The sequence below is a fragment of the Brienomyrus brachyistius genome, chromosome 7 (assembly GCF_023856365.1).
Source record: "Brienomyrus brachyistius isolate T26 chromosome 7, BBRACH_0.4, whole genome shotgun sequence".
In the NCBI taxonomy this organism is placed as follows: Eukaryota; Metazoa; Chordata; class Actinopteri; order Osteoglossiformes; family Mormyridae; genus Brienomyrus; species Brienomyrus brachyistius.
The window spans coordinates 9,251,210-9,272,306 of NC_064539.1; the positions used below are offsets into that span (position 1 = coordinate 9,251,210).

The window sequence follows — 21,097 nt, forward strand, 5'->3', positions numbered from 1 at the left end:
GCATATACTGCAGTTGAAGCCACTTCGCAAGCTGCTTTACTAAGGAAAAAAAAACCGAAAAAGTCCCGTTTGGAAGTATTTTGCAGACGAGCATGGAAAGGCTAAGGATGTCGATAAGCCTCTACGCAAACAGTGCTGCAAAGTTGTGGCGACGAAGTCAAGTAGCACGTCAAACTTGGTGAAGCACCTTAAAGACTGACATCCCGGTCTTTATGAGAAATTTCGCGAGGTCAGTAAAGTTCATGTTCAAGCAACACTGAACTTAACATTTTTGATAAGTGTTTGATAACTTGTCCGGCGCACACCTTAACATTAGCCGTTTATCTATAAGCAGTTAGCCGACAAACACGTTAGCCGTATGTTATCATTAAAGTAGTGGATAGGCGCAATGGCTAATAAAATAATATAATTAATGTGGGAACAATGCAAAAACATTAAATAAAAATGTGTCCTGTAAAATCCTGTAAAATGTGGTAAATGCCCAGTCATACTATGGTATATTGCGAAACAGATATAACTTTGAAAAATACCGTGACATCAATTTTTTGGTCATACCGCCCAGCTTTATCTCATAAATAATGCTTTCTTAAATATAAATCATTTATCATAATATCTTAAAGTTATTCACATTTTCATGTCTTATCGTTCTGAGAAGAGCCACAACCTCCTGCTCAAAGAGCCGCATTGTGGCTTGTGAGCCACAAGTTACCAACCCCTGGCCTAAGATATTTGCATAGTACTGTGTTTTTCTTTTGTCCTATGTAAATAAGCAACTATCAATGCTATGTAAATAAGCAAGCATCTTTGGCTCCTTCAAAAGTGTGAAAGTGAAGAATAAAATGTAGAGTAATAATACACTAGTGTATGGGTTGCCATGTCTGTGCTGTTCCCACTTCCCTGTGTGTCACCATATCCACGCTATACATGTAACTGGAGTTCCTGTGCTTTCTGCAAGCATTGCTATGCCCCTTAGCCTCGCAGGTGTATCTAGAATCAGTTTATGGAAAGTGGAAGCATATGTATATGGTCTGGCTGAAAAGTAGTCCGCATTTTCAAAGGAGTGAAACAATAGCATGGACTTGCCACAAGTTTAATGGACTCGTGTGCTCCACTTTTGATTGCAGTGAAACTCATGCCAAATTTGGATTTTGGGTCAAAAGGAAAATTATATATATATTTGTGTGCGTGTGTGTGTGTGTGTGTACATGCCGCTTATATATATATATATATATATATATATATATATATATATATATATATATATAAGATTTTTTTTATATAACTTTCTGTTAAATCTACCATTCAGACAGATCTCTGGGGAGTGTCTGCTTGCTTTTCAATATCTGACATCCTCAGATCTAGCAGTAATTTTGGCAGTTCTACCTCTCACTGGCCTTAAATCAAACCATCAAAGGGAAATGAATAATTTAAAGCACAGCTGAATGAGTATATGGGCTGTGTGGTTCTAAATGCCGTTAGGGGGTGTGTTACTCAATTATACTCCAGTCTTCAGAAGAATTAGCATTATTAGTTATGCCTCCATGGATTAAGCTGTAAATGGCTTAGAATTGTATTGTAATATTATTTGTTTTCAATCAAGGTTGTCTAGAGATCAGTAGATTTATCAAATGAACACGTATCCTGATGGTTCCTTGTCTTGTTCCCTGGAGGCATGAATAAACTCAATATTAATAAACTCAATATTATCAACCCGAATTAAGGGTAAAATTAAGTTACGGGTAAAAGTTAAGGGTGAAATTGTATGTTACGTCAAATGAAAATCAACTAAACGCTTAAATGTCAGCATAAACTGTTGGCCAAAAGCTCCCACTGCCAGCCAGGAAGGTTTGGCTTTTACAAAGGGTACAACAGTTAACTTAAATCTGCTTCAATAAGCAACCTTCTCAGCAGCCACATCACATCAAGATCAATGCTCGCTGTGGAAGAGTGATAGAAAATCTGTCTCGCGTGTCTCTGAGGTAGATGCCGTCTAGAAGAAAAGTCATTAAGTTCTGTCTAGATGAGACTGCTGAGTTTGAGCAGACGGCTGATGACTTTGCTGCGAAGCAGTTACCATGGCAAGTAGAGTGTCGACCCCTCCTTCTGCCTACTTTTCTTCAGCTTCCTGTGATCTGAACCATTGTTTAGCTGCAGTGCCGAAAAACAAAACCAAAAGAGAAGTGGCAGAAATATTAGTGAAGCGAAAGATGGTGTCCAGGGTTAAGCGCGGATCCTCTTGCTAAGAAGTGCTGCTTGGGTGCAGCTGCTCTTCTCTCCGCAGGTGGCCTTCCCCTCACGAGCCTCTGAGTGTTTCATGGTGGCCGTTTCCCAACAGGATGTTCACCCTTGTGCACTTCAAGATTGTAACGCAACCTCCTGGGCTGCTTCCCTGCCCATGTCATTACTCAGCCATTAATCATGCATGAGCCCAGTGTTTCTCCGCCAGAGTCATGTGACTCTTTGCCTCACCTATCCCTCTCTCTTTCTCATTTTCCCTCTCCGCCTTTGAATATCTGTACCCCATCATTGGTAGTGAAGCAATTTTATTTCCTCCTGCGAGAATCTAGAATCTGGCCTGTAATTTTTCTTCGGTAGCCTTTGCATGTTCTGCAGGTCTCCTGAACCTTTGGGATCATAATGTTGTTGGCAGACGACCAGGTGACTAATGCTGAGCAATTCAGCGAATTTCCAGTTTCTCTTCACTGATGCAAGACCTCTTGGGAGGGTTCTTTGGCCAGGAGTCAGGGAGTCATCTCTGGGTTAACCAGGAATTTTCCCAAGATGGGAGCTCACATATTCATTCTCTCAGGGCGTTGCATGTTTAAACCGGTGTGTTTTAACTGACTTAACGACTTCAGCAGCGTTACTTAGAACTGCAGGTAGGTCAGATGCCAAAAGATCCCGTAGAATAGGGACTATGGAAACATCCAGATAACATTGTATTGGTGGTGGCCACGGTCACACCCAGTAATCCCCAGATCTCTTCACATCGTAACTAGTTTATTACTGAGTGGGTGTTTCTTTCTTCGGGAGGTGGGTCATGTATGGTGTAAGATGTACTTCATCCAGCTCCACAACCCTCGTTTGCTGGGTGGGTACCTTGTACTACTGGGATTTTAATTTGTTAGCTGCTGTAAACCAGCAGTAAGCTTTAAGGCAAACAAACTTGTTTCAGTATCTGCTCACCTTATGTTTGAGCATTTTGGAAGGTTCTGATTTTTCTTTCATGTTCCACGCTGTTGAAGGCCACTCCAGTGGTCTGCACCTTAACTAAAAAAACCTGGAGAATATTCAGATGAATTGTTTTCGATGTCTGCTGTCACAGGCATTGTTCACAACGTTGTCATATTGTTATGCTTGGGTTTTACTCAGTCACGGCTTCCTTTCCTTCCTTTTTAAGTAGTCTTTTGCTTTGTTACAGGTTGTCCGCCAGCAACTGTTTGATTGTGCCTCTTGGCTTTTTGATGGTGACAAGTGGAAGCAAGAGATAACGATTGAAACCAGAAACATCTTGTGAAGTGAACTAGTTCAGAGATCTTTCTCTGGCATCACTGGCAAGATTTCTCCTGGGAAGTTGAGAGCTCTAATTGGGCAGGTGCTAGCCCTCTTTATTTAGGGCTTAGGGCTTTGAGCTTGGAGCTTTGTGGTTCCAGCACTTACACTTTGGGCTTATCTTTGTGTTTGTCCATGGATTACACCATACCATCTTGCAGGGGACAGAAGAGATGTATTTATGTTTGAGTGTGTTTGAGGCATATTGGGATGAAAAATTGTTCAATGCTGTCGCAGTTGTCGCAGCCCTCTTGCTGCCCCCCCCCCCCCCCACTTCACTATGTGAAGTGTTGCCATGTGACTGAAGTTCAAAGGAAGCAGCTGAATCTCCGACTGCATCACCATTGTCTCTGTCACTGTGCATTGCATGATCGCGTCTCGTTTTACGTGTATGTATGTGTGCCTGCGTGTGCGGGGCACAAAACGCACGTGATGTCTGGCGGTTGACGCTCCCCCAGCCCAGGGTGATTATGAATTTAGTGTGTGATTAATCTGCTGTGTGATTAGGAACGCCACTGTGTAATGACGCATTCCCTCACTGGGAAGGCTGCGCTCCCTGTCTGGTCCTACCTGGAACATTAACTTCACCTTAAGTTACAGCTCATTCCCTGTCTGTTGAATGGTATTATAGTAGATAAAGTTGTAGACTTAAGCTTTGAAATTATGATGGGTAAGTTTTAATACGGGATTCCTGTAACAATACATTATATAATGCTTTCGTTTGTGTAATTGAAAGTGATGTGACGTGATCAGTCTCATTACATCATGCTTGGGTGTCCCTCTGCTCAGCTGAGCATTGCTGGGATTTTCACCTCTGTGGCTTTCAGTGCCATACAGACCTATCTGCAGACATTAGGCTTGCCCATCCACTCCGTGTGTGATGAGCAAAGCTCAGCCACTCAGCCAGTGGGCTTGATTAATTACTTATGGACAAGCAATGAGGTTACAAGATCAAGTTAGTGCTTTCCAGGTGGGCAGCATCTGGCCATATGAGTTGGGGAGGGCGGGGATTATACTTGAGCCCCTGCAAAAAGGGCAGGTCTCAGGCAGTTGTGTGTGTGCGTGTGTGTGTGTGTGTTTGCGCAGTTCAAGATTAGAGAAAGCCACTCTCATTGCCATAACTTTTTCACTGCAGATTGTCTTTCCACTGCTCTGTAGTAATTGCATTATGTGACTCATCAGTGTTGGCCCAGGTCTGGAGGTGTCCTGTCTGCTGCGTGACAGGATGTGCCGTCTGGTTGAGGACCAGAATTGGCCTGCAGAGCTTGGAGGCCACATGGAGGATTGAGATACTCTTCGGGAGGTTAATGACCCTTATTGCTCCCGTATAATTTGGTGGATACTGGTTTGGTTTGTTTGTCTCTGTCTTTGAAAGGGGGGTTTTCCTTAAATGTGTCACATCCCCTACAAAAACCCCTTGAGCTCATCCTGCAGGACAACTCCTGGGAGAGAAAAGTTGAAATCTGGTTGAATTGTGCTGAATTGCTAACATTTCTGAATGTTCTTGACAAAATGTGGCTTACATTGTGAGCCCACAGTGTATTTATACTCTAACTAGAATTTAGGTCAGCGTCTCCCCCGGGCTTTCAAAACCAGCTGGTCCAGCTGCCACGTCCTGAGCACCGCATCGCTGCCGTAACACTAGACCCACGCAGGCCTTCCGTAGGACGGCAGGCGGCCTGCCCTTCTGGAGATGTGATAGCTGGAGAGGGGAATTCCCCTCCTGCCCCCACCCCCGTCAAGGGCAGTGCTGTCATGGGGAGACTCATAGGGAACCCTCTCATTGCTGGTGCCTAAAATAGCCCCTCAAAGGGCAGAGTTAGCCCACGTGTCTCTCTGCACGTCCGTGGGCACCAACCCCATCATCTCTGTTCATCCCTCTTTTGTTTGCGTTTCGCTCGGATTCTGCAGGTTGGCTGTATGCATTTCAGGGCTGTTTCTGCTTTTCGCCTGGACTGACCTATAATATGTGCCACAGATCAAACATTGTTAAACAAAGTGCGGTGATCTAGTTAGGATTGCAAGGGGTCTTTCATTTAGTCTATCATTGAATTTTCCACAGCTTTAAACGAATGATTATCCGCCTATTCAGGGTATCTGTAGAAGCCTGTCCAATTAGTGTGACCCCACTGAAAACACGGAGTCTGATTCCTAACTACAGGCCTGTGGTTCGGAGCTGAATATCTGAAGGATTCCCACGTTTCCATATATGAAAAATAGAATGGAATTTGGGGAATGCTTTAGAAATCCAGTTGCACGTGGAAGGTTGGCGATATCAGTAAGTGCCTGAAATCCTTCTCCTCACTCAGGTGTTGGCCCAACCTCATCTTCTCCTCTCTCAGATTATTCTCTGCTCTGCATTCAGGCTACTGAAAAACGGAGGCCGATCAATGTTGGGAAAGGTATAGATTTAGATGTTAATTGACAAGCTTTTGGTTTGTGTATCTGACAATGACCAAGACCCAGCTGTGATAATGTGTCCTTTGTTTGTTGGCTGTGTGCATTTGTCTTCCTTTTAGTGCATTCAGATCCCCAAATGAGCATCGCACGCTGCTTGTCATATTGACGTAGAGGCGAACACAGCTCTCGCTTCATTTATAAAGTGTTATGTCGTATAATTAAATTACGGTGAATAAAACCAGAAGTGGAGGTTGTCATCATGTTGGAGCGCCAGGTCGTTTCCTCCTACGTTTCAACTGGCTGTGTTTATCTGTGACAGTGGGAGTCGCATTTTTTTTTTGGTGAAAAACAATGGTGTGTTCTGTCGTCGGATGTCAGAATGACGTTGAATATGTTCAGTTTTATTGTAAACACAATAACAAGCTCTATAGGAACCTCCAGAGCTAATAACCGTCAGAAGGTGTCTGATGCTCTGTGGGTGCTTTGATCAAAAACTGTGCGAATGCGTTTGATTTGCCTTAGAATGTGACAGAAATGAGTAGCAGGTTAAAAACCTCGCCGACGATAAACCAGGGACATCCAGGCAACCAGTCAAGGGATTTTTAGGGGGAGGCTGGCTGGCCTTTGAACTTGGGACATTCTGATCGGAAATTTCAGAAGGACATCATGTTTGCTGAAGGACCATTTCTACCTTGTTGCCTGTGTTACTTCTTTTCCTCACCTGGAGTACAGGATTAACTAGATCTAGGGCTGCTCTGAGTATTTTATGAGATCTCAGCGCTCTAGTCAGACGTGTGGCTCGGTAGCAGGCAGTCGCTGATAAATCATAAGTGTATGGATCCTTTACTACGGTAAGGTGCTTCGACTCCAGGTATAAACCAAAGAATGAAGGTCTTCAGTTGAGTCCACAGATTTTGGGCCTCAGGCTTGGTTGTGTCACCCATGCAGCCCCAGGAGACCCCAAAATGCTCCCCTAAGCAAAGACATCGTGGTGCTGCCTCCGCTCTCCACGCGCCTTGGCTCTGGTAACGCAAAGCCGTCACGGTTTGAACAGTCAGACCACAAGGGTCAGGGCTTTCGGTTCTAGATCAGTGCAGTTCCCCTCCTGAGAGATTCAATTAGAATAACCGCCCGTTTTTGAATTTTTCAACAAATTGTTTATTGTTTTAGTTGAGCATCTCAAGCAGCCGAAATCTGTGTGAATAGGAGGCTCTCTGCGTTCAGAGAACTCCTCCTTGCTCAGGTGTGCTTGCCTTCGGAGTGCGATGTGGGCCCTGGAGGCTGCTTGACCTGCCCGCTGGTTTCTCACGGTGACTCACTCCCTTTAAGTGGCTGACTTCGCTCTGACACTTAGCGAGGTGGGCAGCCGGGGCTTCTCTGCGCTGCTGCTGGGCTGCGGGGGCGGGCTGGCGGGGTGGTGTGCGGGGGATGTGGAGAGTGCCGCTGTCGGCCGCTGCGGCTCTGTCTGATCACACGTCCTGTATTGTATTGTTCATGACGAGTGGGATATGGGCTCTGGATCTGGGACGCATATAGCTTTTAATGCTGCACGGCTCATCTCCGACACTGTTACACTGACAGTCAGGGCCACCAAAGTCTCACCTCAGCGTGAGACAAACGAGATCCTGGCTGCTCCCCGGCAAGTCCATGGGCTGGGTGTTGATTTTGTTATACTTTGTGGTCATGCTCTCCTGTTCCCTATGCCACACTCCACCTGCAAAAATTCAAGGTCGGCTCATCCCCGCTTTGTTTGAACAGGGCCGCACAGACACTGCGGATCTCTCTGTTAAGGGCGGCCCTTCTTACCCCTGACTGGGTGCAGGAGTGGCCTCTGTAGAGATGCAATCCCTCAAATTCCTCGATTTGGCCTGTCTGGTCCCCTAAAGGGACTTGGGTTTTCTTGACGCAGCTTTGCATACAAATAAGGGTCCAGCGGCTGCTGCTTCTACTATGTTCACTATCTCCTGTGACAGCGCTAATGGACACACACAGACACACACACACACACACGCTCACACTCAGCTGCTTCCATCCTGCTCTATCACAGTCCTCCATCACCTCCACACCCTCTGACTGGGCCACCTTATTGAGAGCTGACAAGAAGCTATAGTACTTTAGACCTCAGTAGAGAGATGATGAGATGAAGCTGAAAGCCCACTGAGCTCCAGGTAATCGCCTCCATTTGGGAGGAGGAGCGTGTAAAATGGGTGATGCTGGAAGGCCCCTGCGCCAGCGCAGTGATGCCGCATGTCTCCCGCAGGGGTGCCGTATCCGCCCACGACGCGCCTCTCCATGAAGGAGCTCTACGAGAATGGCAAACCCAAGGTGGAGGTGCTCAAGAGTCACCTGGTGAAGGAGGGCCGGCTGGAGGAGGAGGCGGCCCTGCGCATCATCAACGACGGGGCCAGCATCCTGCGTCAGGAGAAGTGCATGCTGGAGGTGGAGGCCCCCATCACGGGTGAGCGGACCCCCTGTGTCCCACCCTCCTCGCCAGCAGAGGCACTGAAGCTCCTGCCACGTGAGGTGTCACCACCATGTTCACTGCTGAATGAAAGCCTGGCTCCACTGGGCTGCTTTCAACACTCTGCTGGAGTTTGCTCCTGTCATTAACTCCTTGTTGGTGTTAGATGCATCCTGGGAGCTGCATTTACCCCTAGGTTTACCACTGTCATGATTCACATACCAGATATTAATTTCACGTCATAACGATTATGATGAATATAGAAACCGGAAGGTGACAGAATTCCGAGGACTTTGCTTGCAGCCCATAATAATGGTGCCAGATGTTATACGGATTGTTGTGCCTGTGGCCTCCCCCAGTGTGTGGCGATGTCCACGGGCAGTTCTTTGACCTGATGAAGCTGTTCGAGGTGGGCGGCTCCCCCAGCTACACGCGCTATTTGTTCCTGGGCGACTACGTGGACCGGGGCTACTTCAGCATTGAGGTGGGTGCCAACATCGCCGAGGGAGCGGGGGGTGGGGGTTATAGCAGGCGGCTCCCATAGCTGATGCCCCATTTTAAGCTAAAGAACACAGGCTCTGACGCAATTACCTGGCTGAATGGTGTAAGAACAGGGCTTGACTGTGCGTCATCTCTAAATCAACTAGTGTCTAGATTGATAGGGATTTATTTCTGAGTCATACCTGGACATGAAACTAATGATTGATGGGGGATGAAATAACCTGAGACCTGGTCCTCAACCCTTAACCCCTCAGTTCACCATTATGTTATATTCCATTGTGTTGCCTTGGCAACCGCATGGCAGGCCACCCGTGGTGTGTGCTGTCCGCTCAGTCGGAGCGGCGTTGTGGGTGGCACTCCTGGATTTGAGGGTGCTGATCCGTAGGAGATTATACTGATCCCTGATCAGTAATGGTAGATTCCAAAACAACAGCATTAACAAGCTCTAGGCTGCTGTGATAGGACCTGATAGATAGATTAGACAGCCTACAGCTAAAAACAGCTGCAGACAACGAGTAGGTTTAACTTCTTAAATCATCCGTTTAACCATTTCTGGGACTCATCTCTGAAACTTTATTGCTCTTATGAGTAGACAGGTGCAAGGATGGGATTCAATATCCAGCTGTTAGTCCAAAGTCCATGGACTGGCTCCACGCCTATTGCCTAGGATAGACGCGCGGGTTCCCCTTGCATTGTATGCAGGACAGATGTTTTTTAAGCTAAAACGTTTGTGCTGTCCTTGGTCATGCCTTGATCGCTGCAGGTCTTTGTTCTGATATTTGATGCCATGTTTAAATTTCATTGGCTGTTGGCAGGTCTGGACGAAGCCCTTGTAAAACATGCAGCTGGACCTGCAAAGGCCTGCCTGCCCCATGAGATGGTGTAAAACCGCGGGCAGCAGACAGATCTGCAATGAGTTAGACAGGAAATGATTCAGTGACAAAGGAAATGATTGCATTAGTAGGCATGGTAGATGTTTTGCGTTTTTGAGTTTGTTAAAAGACGGGCAGTGGAGCCATTACTGGGCTGAGCTGGAGGATGATCTTCTCCTACATCCAACCAGGGGCCCTTTGGTGGGGGGGCAAGTTCAGAGAAAGGCTTGTGTATGGTGTGGAGGGCATCTCTCTGTTCCTGAGCCTGGGGAGCCCTGTGAGGCCTGGATGGGGGGGGGGGATTTGGAGAGGCTGTTATTAGTGGGGGATGCAATGAAAATGGAGGTTTTTTTTGTGGGGGGGGGGGTCAATGGACCTTCTGATTAGTAGAAGTGTTTGCTGTTGGACTGCAGGGAAACGGGACAAATATGACAGCATAGAGGTCTGAGACGCCCCCCCCCCCCCCCCGTGCCAGTGCCCAATAGGTCTAGGTCATTTTGTTCAGCTCATTCCTCAACAACAAAAGCAGACGGAACGGCACACCTCTCCCCTCCTCGGCAGCATCAGCACGGTCTCCTGCTCACAAGAGCGGCTTTATCTCGCTTTGTATCAGAAGGACTGTGTCATTCTGTGCTGCCACTCGCACCCCAGGATCTGATGGCGGGAACCTAACCACAATGCCAGTCGACGGAGGGCCAAGGGCGCCCATTCGTAGCTGCAGAGGGGCAGGGAGCCGTCCGGAACGCAGCCTTTCAGCCGGGTTGGTGGACACTCACCAGCCGTGGCCCCTAATCCAGAGGCACTGGCAATGACCCAACACCTTCATTCTAGTTTGATAACAACCTGCAGCCATTTAATAGCTGCTTGTTTAAGTTTATAGGTTTCTAACATGTGTTGTCCTGCACCTGTGATGTCTTTATCATGGAAGAGCGTATCTGCTACATGAATTGTCATATGTAGATGTTTGTGGACACCCCCCCATCCCCACTACGCTCTGTCTGGCCTGCGATGCTGAGTGCATCTCTGCCTTTTCATTCCCTCAAACGCATTGCTTGTCTTTTTTTTTTCCCCCTCGCTGACCTTTACCACCCCCTCCTGTCTCCTGAGTGAGAGCCGCCATCCTGCCTTTGATGAAAGGCCGCAACATCCCTTTTGATTGTGACTTGTGCTTTTCGGTCCGCGGTTGGGGAGCAGGATGCCCCCCGAAACCACAGTGGGAGAGGGCATGGGGGCAGGAATCTAAGCCCGACCTGGCCGCGCCGAGAACGCAGTGGGGTGGTGGAGGGGGAGGTAAAGGCATGTTTTTTCTGGTACGTGGTCTTAAAGGCCATCGTCGGCTGCTGAACTCACTCCGCTTCGGATAAAATGCTAGGTTACATCAGAAGGAACTACATTGTGAACAGACCCACTGTGAATTTAGCTCTGGATGATGCCAAAGCTTGTGCAAGACCATTTTCACAAGTGTGTGCACTACAGCTCGCCTGTGTTTTCAGTGTATACCCAAGAAGCCGTAGACTGTTCTGGGGAGTTTTTTTTCCGGCATCTGATTGACTAGTGCGCCTCGCCCCATTCCCACGTCTTCTGGATCTCTTTCTTAGTCCCACCCCTTTTTTTTGCAGTGTGTCCTCTTCCTCTGGACCCTGAAGATCAACCATCCGACCACACTCTTCCTTCTCAGAGGCAACCATGAATGCCGGCATCTCACAGAGTACTTCACCTTCAAACAGGAGTGTAAGTACCACCTCGCACTGCGTGTGTGTGATTTCCCCCATGATGGGCTGCTTCAGGCCTAATAGCCCACTCTCATGTGAGACCGCGGGGCCCAGTCATCAGGTCTGTGGCCCTGGACAGTAAGCAGAAAGCTGGGACTCATGAAATTCACACCTGCTAGTGAAAAAAGCTCCCTGCCTCAGACCTGCTGTGGCAGAGGAGAGAAGTCTGACATTTGTATATTCTTAGTCGGAATTTCTGCACGTATCTGAACATTCTGTCGATGGGGTCCTTATGTCCTGTGCATCTTGCTTCAGTGGCATTACGTCATCATCAGAGACAGTGGCACTGTACGAGATGAGGGGTTAAAAAATTAGAGCATCATTGGATTGGTCTGGGTTGGGAACCAAATTTGTTATGCTTCCATGGGGCCGAAAGGGTGCCCCTGAAGGAAATTAGTACAGTCGTGCGCAGCATGACGATGTTACGGTCAACAACGGACTGCAAGCACAACGGTGGTCCCATAAGATTATAACGGAGCTGGAAAATTTGTGTCGCCTAGTGACATCGTAGTGCAACATGTTACTCGTGTGTTTGTGGTGAGCTGGTGTAAACAAACCTACTGCGCTGCCAATCGTGTAAAATATAGTACATACTATTATGTATAGAACATACTTGATAATAAACAACTATGTCATTATTTTAGAATGTACTCTTTCTGTTTATGTGAGAGTTTCACTGTGAAACAGTACGCTATACCAGCCAGGTTTGTGTCACAGGACACTGTGATGTTCGCACAATGCTAAACGTTGTATTTCTCAGGATGTATCCCCGTCATCAAGCGAGGCATGACTCTATTGCTTTATTTTTAACTTTTTTAACACCTTTTTTTTTTGCGCTGTTCTCAGGACATAAACCTAATTTGACTCGCACTAATTTAATGCCCCTCCAACTCACTCCTTGCCTCCCGTCCCAACACGAACTCATTCAGATTGACCGTGCCGACGTGCCATTAAATGTGGAATTAACTTCAGTTGCATAACGGAAGAGAGCATCTGGCGTTGAGCAGTCTGGGGCACCAGCACAACACTGTCCTTATCTGGCCAATCAGCATGCGGCTGCCTGTGTGACAGTGAAGGCCCCGCCCGCCTTAAGGCAGTGACAGTCACAGGCAGTGTCAGGCCTAAGTTTCTGTGTTTCGCTTTGTGTGTGTGTGTCTGTCTGTGAGACGTTGACCTTGTGCATGGGGTGTGAGCTGCTTCATGCTGGATGGAAATGAACTTTTTAAGAGAACTGTGACCATCAAAGCCAGAAAAGTTGCCCGTGTCATACTGTTTATCCCAGTCCTTTGGGGAAAACCGTATAAATTGCATGTAATTGGAGATGGTGGGAAGACGCAGATCGATGAAGCGCTGTGTTGATCCAGGCTGTGGGACCCTCTGCCCCTTGCAGGTAAGATCAAGTACTCTGAACGCGTCTATGATGCCTGCATGGAGGCCTTCGACTGCCTGCCACTGGCTGCCCTACTGAACCAGCAGTTTCTCTGCGTGCATGGTGGCCTGTCCCCCGAGATCAACTGTCTGGATGATATCAGGAAGGTAAGTAGCACCGTGCTGTGTGTGTGGGGCGGGGGGGGGGTCTCAGGCCACCCGGGGACGCCCCAAATATCCTGAGACAAACTGGGGGCAAATGTTGCCAGGATCTATAACAAGGACAGCAGCCCCCCCACCAGTGTGGATTATTACAGAGTGAGCTGGGTTTATGGAAAGGGAAAGTGTGAATTTGATGGCGCTCCCACTGAGTCTGGCTGCTCTTTGTCCACAGTTAGACCGCTTCAAGGAGCCCCCGGCCTTTGGGCCCATGTGCGACCTGCTGTGGTCCGACCCGGGTGAGGACTACGGCAGTGAGAAGACGTCGGAGCACTTCAGCCACAACAGTGTGCGGGGGTGCTCCTACTTTTACAGGTACGCTGTCCGCCCCGGGGCAGGTAGCTGCTGATGGTAATGATGAGAATGAGAATGAGGTTAGTGGAGCCTTTATCCAAAGCAGCTTCCAGATCCCACAATATTATCCGTTTCTGGAGCAGACTGTTTTTCCAGGTTAATTATCTGTTTTATAAATGTATGATTAGGGTCATACGTTTTCATGTCAGACGATTCCAGCCCCCTCTTACCCGCTGTTGTGTCACAGTCCCTTCCTCTTGCCCGGCTTTCAGATGGCTGTGCTTTTTAGCAGGTGTGTGGTGATGAGATAAAACCCTCGGTAGCCTCTGCTGTCCTGTTAACTGGCTTGCGGGGGCAGCCCTGGCTCCTCCCACAAGTCTCGTGCGACGCTAACCAAACACAGGTGTCTAAACATCAACTGCGAAAAGTGGCTCACCGAACTGTCTCTGCCGCTCGAGTGGCCGTATACCTTCGTCAGACTACAGCTTACTGCCTTTACAGCTCTGCCCTCCCCTCCCCCACTTTTGGAAGTAGGGGGGCCTTGAGGACAGAAATAGGAACCAATAATTGCTCAGAGCAGGTCAGGGTGAGGCAAGACCTCATGTGGGATTAGAAACCTCGCCTGCTCTGGTCAGAACTGCAGTACTGAAGTAGATCTGGTCTCCTCCTTTGCGTCTAAGTGTACCTTCCTCTCTTTCTCCCCCCACCCCTGCAGTTACCCAGCAGTGTGTGACTTCCTGTTAAACAATAATTTGTTGTCAGTCATAAGAGCGCATGAAGCACAGGATGCTGGGTAAGTAAGATATGCGTCACCGAGACTTTGGTTAAGGCAGCAGCTGCATGTCTTTGTGGGCAATTTGTTTTAAAATCTGACCAGTAGGTGCTTCAGCTGGCAGTTTACGCCACTGGAAATCCAGTGGCATATGTGTAGATTAATGCTTTTAAATGTCAGTCTGCTTTAATTTCATTGGAATGGGTAATTTAGTTTGATTAGGAAAGGAAATGTTAAAGCATCCTACATTAGCTGTCATCTGGATTTATATCCCCTCTTCCTTAGCTACCGGATGTACAGGAAAAGCCAGACGACAGGATTTCCGTCATTAATTACCATCTTCTCTGCACCAAACTACTTAGATGTATACAACAACAAAGGTATGTATGACTGCTGCTCGCCTGTTTTTATCTGGGATAGTTCTGGTGTGTGGTGTGTGTGTGCGTGGGGGGGGGGGGGGGGTTTAATTGGGAGGCCTGTAAGTGGGTGCCTCATTGCTCTCTACGTCAGACAGCATCTCTGAGTGCTCATATACACGTGGGTGCCATTGTCCACCAGTCTGAGTGATGATGTCTCCAGGCAACATAAATCTCAGCTGGTGTGAGTCGGCCGTCCTACAAAATATCATCCAGCTTTCCTGATGAGGCAGGGGGCCCCTTCATCTCGCCTAAGCACCTTTAAACATTCTGTGCCTAATTCCATTATGTCATTTCACCCACTTCATACAGCTGGCTATGTAAGCCAGGTAGGTTTAGAACCTTGTTGCTTATGCTTTGGACTTTACACCTGTAACACTCCCGAAAGGAGATTCCTTTCCAGTATCCAGGAGGAGAACTGAACAGATAACATACTGTGTGTGAAGGAGGATTCATTTCCTTGTTTTGTGTGACACCTATTATCAAGTACCTGTTTTGCTGATTTTTGGTAAATGTGGTTGTACCCTTCGTATCAGGAAGCCATCAGCTTCTGTTTTCATATCTGTGCTGTGTTTTGCCTGAAGATGACCTCCGTTTGGTCCCTGTTTTTCTTTATTCTGCCCTCACCTTACCCCATAGCCGCCGTGCTGAAGTATGAGAACAACGTCATGAACATCCGACAGTTCAACTGCTCCCCCCATCCCTACTGGCTGCCCAACTTCATGGATGTCTTCACCGTGGGTCCTTGCCCTTCGTGGGGGAGAAAGGTGAGCTCAGCTTCTGGGCGTTTTGATAGCCCTGACCCAGTGTGGTGACACGATCGTCCGGGAAGGTTTTGTAGCATTACCGCTGACCCAGTGTCCCCATAATGCCTGACGTGACGTCTGTCCCTCCCCAGTGACAGAGATGCTCGTGAATGTGCTGAACATTTGTTCCGATGACGAGCTAATGTCCGAGGGAGATGACACCTGTGAAGGTATGTCACCTGTAACGTCGCCTTGTGACGGGTGCCTGTCGAACTCATTTAGCTGAATCCGCAGTGACTTTCAATGCACATTTCTAGTTAACAGCTGCTCTTCTGTGGTTTTGAAACAGATACCCTGAGACCAATCTCCCCTAAACCGTGTCACTTTGAGCAAACATTTCCTGGGTTTGGCTGATGATTAGAACGGAGCAGCACTGCAGAAACTCAGGCAGAAAGATACAGGCTTTCAATTTCCTGCTCATTTTTATGCAAGCAAGCAAAATATTTGCTATTAACCTGATTCTGTCACTGAAACCGCTGTCAGTCGCCATTTCGTAGAAGATAGTAATTTGAGGAAGTGTACCAATGAGAGTATAAAGCGGGAAAGCTGTTTTGAGTATTAGATTATTTCTGAACTGGCTAACATCTGCTGGAGCTTATGCTCTAGTGGTTTTTAAGGTTTGTTGTTTTCCGGTTATCCCCCTAAAAATACACAAGAAGGTCAGCATGTGCTGCTTTTAATGGTTTCAAAGTGATTTTCTTGTCTTTTTGCAGTAGACTGGGGGGGGGGGGGGAGGGTCGTTAATAAGGCTGCATATGTAGCCACCCTGTAGAATGTATGAGGCTATATTTTGGTATCTTTGAGTCGTCGCCCCAATGGACAAAATCTAGACGTTCATGTTAAAGGAGAGAGGAGATTATCCCAAGCTATTATTTCATTCCCCCATGGGACTCAGCAGACTTCCAAAGTTTTAACGTTCAGACATATTTAGAAACTTAAGAAGCGCCCATTGGCAGCACAGCTCCCGTTAACACGGCTCACTGTCACTCGCAGCGGTCGCGCGTTCCACATCTGACGGGTTTCTCCCTGCCTAAAGGTGGCACACCAGCCGTGCGGAAGGAGGTGATCCGGAACAAGATCCGCGCCATTGGCAAGATGGCAAGAGTGTTCTCTGTCCTCAGGTGAAAGCAGCTCTTTTCTGCCCATTTCTGGCAACCTGAAACCCTTGTGTATGCCTGGCTAGGCTTGTGTGGTCCATTCAGGCTGAGCCAGCTGGGCGTTTATAAAGATAAGTGCTCCACACTGCATTCGGTTCCTGAGAGATCCTGCCCTGTGCCATCAGTCTTTCACTCGGTCATAGTACATGGGCGAAGCAGCACAATTAGCTTCCACTCAGTAGGTTTTCATTATTAAAATCAAGCTGACTTCAGTGACTCTTGTAAGATGATGTAATGACATTGGCTGCTGTTATTGGTTGATGATTCTGCTCCGCATCAGCGTGACTGTCCCGCAGCAGGGGCACCTGGGTGTTTCCTCGCTGGGTCTGTTGCCTTGTGACCAGGTCATTGCTGATGCCCCTGTGTCTTTCTCTCCCCCCCAGAGAGGAGAATGAGAGCGTGCTAACCCTGAAGGGTCTCACCCCCACCGGGACACTGCCACTGGGGGTGCTTTCGGGAGGCCGACAGACCCTGCAGAGCGGTATGTTTGTACGCCCCACTGCCATGTCTACTTTTGCCTTAATGTGTGGGTTGAGAAGGGAGGTTTGACATTGTGCCCCACCATAAGCGTTAGCGTTTCTGCTGTCACTCTCTGCGTCAGTGTCTGCCTCGCGCTGCTTACATCGACGCGCCTTTAACGAGCGGGTTCCCGTTGACAAGCATTAAATGAATCGGTATACATTCACTGAATCGGGGCTGTTTTAGATAGTTTCAGTACTTAATTGAGCCAAGTGTAGGATGAGCTTGCTAATGATAGTAAAAAAAACAACTATTTGTGCTGCCTGAATAATTCTCAAGACGATCAGCAGTGTGCTCCTCGTTTGATATGAAGATGGTGAAACGGCTGTAAGCAAATCAGCTTATTTCACTGCGCTCTCGGCAGAAAGCCCTGCATCTGACGTCCCTGAGGGCCTAGTGGGGCCTCAGCTATGCCTGTGCAAATGGGCAGAAATGAGCAGAAGCAGCCTAACGTTGGCCTTTCTGCACAAATCCTCAGCAGAGGAATGAAGCCAGCAGAGCCGAGAGGGCTGTAGTCAAGTCGGGACATGTTGGCCTCTGGGTAGAATCAGTGGATGTTAAGCACCAATCAGAGCTGCCTGAACGCTGCTGTTCAGTATAAAGCTAAAGCACAGGGCCTGCCCCTGATTCTGAGCAAGCTCTATCTGCTATCCCCCATTAAAAAAAAATTAATAAGTCCTTGACCTTTTAAAGAGTTGCTACCGAAGGTTTGAGTTTAATCATAACTGAATGTTTTTGCAGATGATCACACCCTCGGTGACTATTAGAGTTGCAGTTTTGATGAATCGGGGGGGCTCGAGAGAAGTTGGTCGAACGTGCAGTTTGGCAGCGATTCAGCCGTGTCGTGTAATGAAACACGGCTCAGCGCCCCCGTCTGCACTGATAAACACTTATTGCTTTATGAAGGCCCCCTTGTCTCGGGGGTTGTGGGTGCCATTGAGGCTCCACTGTGAGGCTGTAGTCAGGCGTGAGCACATCAAACGCTGTGCTTCTCTAGAAACTCGAGCCAACAGGCTGAGCTTTTTTTCCTCCCAGAATGCTTTGCGCGCTGTAGTGCTCTGTTTCTTTAAGCATGGGTGTGGTGGGGAAGCAGAGGAGGGTGGGTGATGTAGTTCTCTGTCTCACAGCCAGCAGTAAACATGCTTCGAGGTCTCCTGCCTGCTCTTCCTATCTCTGGCTTCACCTTTAACCTGACTGCCTAACCCCGGGGAGGTGGGTGGGAGCAGGGTTGGGGGGGACTGGCTGACTGCTGTGGGTATGTCTGATGGTTTTGATAACCCAACTTACTGTTTCTCCCCCCCCTTCCCTCCCATTGGTTTTTGTTTTCTTTTGGCATGGCACTACTTCTCATGCTTACACAGCCACCGTAGAGGCAGAAGAGGCACGAGGTATGACAGCGGTCTGTGTGTGTGTGTCTCTCTCTCTGAGACCCATTGTGACTCTCGCCCCCTTCCCCCCCACCACCTTGAAGTTTTATTGTATTGTTTGTGGTTTATTACATCATGCTGTTTGGTGCTATTTTGAAAACTGGGGACTCTTGCATGACCAGCGAGTGTTTTCTGTATAAAGGTTTTGGCCGGCATAGGTTCACGGGCTCCTCCAAGAAAGGGCCCGTCATGGGCTTCTCATGCTCTTAGGATGTTTTAGCCTTCTTGATTGTTATTTTTAGGGTAAGGAGTCATGAACTGACCACTAGAGTGTAGTGGGAATGATTGGAGTTATTGTAAGACATCCCTGGATGACTGTCTCTGGTTTTGGAAGCTTTTCTTTGACCTAGATAGTCACTCTGATGTTTGGAATTTGTATCTTCAAAGACTGAATTAACTTTTTATTCTGTTGTATGTCACCTGCCCAGTGGCTGTGTGCTGGGGTTCAGTCCCTCTCTCTCCTCCCCCCCCCCCGTCTCCCACCCCCCCCCTCCCCATCTTTTCCCTCCCTTCTCCTCCCGCTCTTTCTCCTAATCTGTCTCTCCCTCTCGCCGCTGGTATGAGATTTTATTTTTAGGGTAATCATGTTACGCTACTTGGCCGGCACCAGGCTCTGTTTGTTTTCCATGAAAAGTAACACTTTTGGCTCGGCCTATGGCCTGTCGGTTAGCTTCAGCGAAGATGGCGGGTTTCGTCGCTCGCGCATGTCCGCCAGGTCTGTGGTGCTGCGTGAGGCACGGCCAAGTTCCGCGTTTCTCCTGGTTGTGCAAGAGCGAACCGTTTTCTTCAGAAGCGCCCTGCTCGGGTGGCGATTCTGAATGACACACGTCAGTGTCTTTCGTTTTTGTGGCTTTTCTGTCGTCCTGTGATGGTCCTATAAGTATCATTCTTTTGTCTTTGTTTTTTAGTACCTGTTTGCCCCCTTCGGTCTTAAGGTTTCACACCGAACTGTTTGGCTCTTTCCGTGTTGCGTGGAACCTGGAGCAGTGCGTGGACTGGTCCTCCCACCCAACACCAAACAAAACACAAAACAACTACTAGCAAACGTTTTAAGCCTGTTAATTACGAGGCCATTATGGTTCCAAGTCATCATTTGTAGTCCTACTTTCTGAAGGCACAAGGGGCAGCAAGTACGATGAAGGCAAAACAAAGGTGTGGCTGTCAGTGTGTGTGTGTGTGTGTGTGTGTGTGTGTGTGTGTGTGTGTGTGTGTGTGTGTGTGTGTGTGTGTTCATGTAGTCAGTGGTGACTCTGCGGTTGTCACCACTGCACTGTGCTCTTTGTTCCCGTTGGTCCATTCTGCTGTTCCGTCTCCTTACGTCGATGCTCTTACTGTACAAACTGCTATTAATGAAATGCGCCCCCCCCCCCCCAACCACGCTACCACGGCCCCCACCACCAAGTAAGTGAGATGCTTTCATTTTTTTTTAGACACCCCTTTTTTGTACAATATAGAATGATGCAACATAGAATGCCCAGTGATTCCTGTGGGGTGGGGGCTTCTGTATGGTGCAGTCAGTTTTCTGAGGGATAGAATAATAAACTCGTCACCCCTTTTTCAATCCGTTTGAGCCTCTGTGGGCGTGAAGGCATCCAAGGTCAACACAGATCACAGGCATGTGCTCTACACTGGGGAGGATGTCGAAGGCCACTTGCAACTGCAGTGTCTCTCGTTTGATTAATGAAACTGTCAGTCACTTCGGGAACAGGATCTGTGTTACTGGGAACAGGGCTTATTGATGGACTTTGTATTCTTTGGTTTGCAGTGTTTTTCTCCTCTTAGTGATGTTCATGTCGTCGGCGGGGTGTCTAAGGTGCTGGTGATGAGACTGGCCATAACCCATCCTGGTCGCATTAGGTGGCAGGGTTGAGGTCCCGCCAGTCCGCTTCCCCTTGGTCTCATCCTCACTCTGTCTCTCTCCTTCAGCCATTCAAGGCTTCAACCCTCAACACAAGATCCAGAGCTTTGAAGAGGCCCGCGGTCTGGACCGGATAAACGAGAGGATGCCGCCGCGGAAAGACAGTGTGCAGGCCGACGGCACCTCCGCCAACTCGCTCAGCTCGGCCAACTCGCCAGACAAGAATGGCACCAACTCCCAGGCATAGGGCAGCTGCGCCTCTCAGCCCCTCCCTGCTTCCCACCCGCCGCACTCTGTTGTTCCCTGCCCCCCTATTTTGTCCAGCCCACTGCTAGAAGCCCTGCCCCCCCCCCCCCCCCCCCCCGCCCCCCCAACCATAATCCCCCCCCCCCCCAGTCTGGCTGTCATGGGACAGGCAATCAAATGCACATCACAACCCAGACGGGGAGATATGGCACCTAAGATGAATTTAGAAACAAATTGAAATCCTATTTATTTATTAAGATATGATAAAAATGAAATGCATAAACATGTCATAGTTGAAGATGAATAATTCCACAATGTATTGTTATAAAAGTGTGTGTGTGTATGTATGTGTGTGTGTGAGTGTGTGTGTGTGTATGTATATGTATATATATATATATATATATATATGTATATATGTATATATGTATATGTATATATGCGCATATGCGGAAATGGG

The 21,097-nt window shown here is 48.1% G+C and overlaps 1 protein-coding gene across 1 annotated transcript in view; it reads left to right on the forward strand.

Annotated features, from left to right (window-relative positions):
* The window catches only part of LOC125745765 (serine/threonine-protein phosphatase 2B catalytic subunit gamma isoform-like), a 29,194-nt gene extending 8,453 nt beyond the window's left edge, over window positions 1-20,741 (forward strand). The window contains 14 exon segments of the mRNA XM_049018941.1: window positions 8,213-8,410; window positions 8,773-8,897; window positions 11,406-11,517; window positions 12,949-13,094; window positions 13,321-13,460; window positions 14,155-14,232; window positions 14,497-14,591; window positions 15,267-15,364; window positions 15,367-15,394; window positions 15,526-15,603; window positions 16,470-16,554; window positions 16,974-17,071; window positions 18,471-18,497; window positions 20,463-20,741. Coding sequence (XP_048874898.1) covers window positions 8,213-8,410; window positions 8,773-8,897; window positions 11,406-11,517; window positions 12,949-13,094; window positions 13,321-13,460; window positions 14,155-14,232; window positions 14,497-14,591; window positions 15,267-15,364; window positions 15,367-15,394; window positions 15,526-15,603; window positions 16,470-16,554; window positions 16,974-17,071; window positions 18,471-18,497; window positions 20,463-20,641 — 1,487 coding nt within the window. The 3' untranslated portion in view covers window positions 20,642-20,741.
* Window positions 20,742-21,097: the final 356 nt, after the last annotated feature.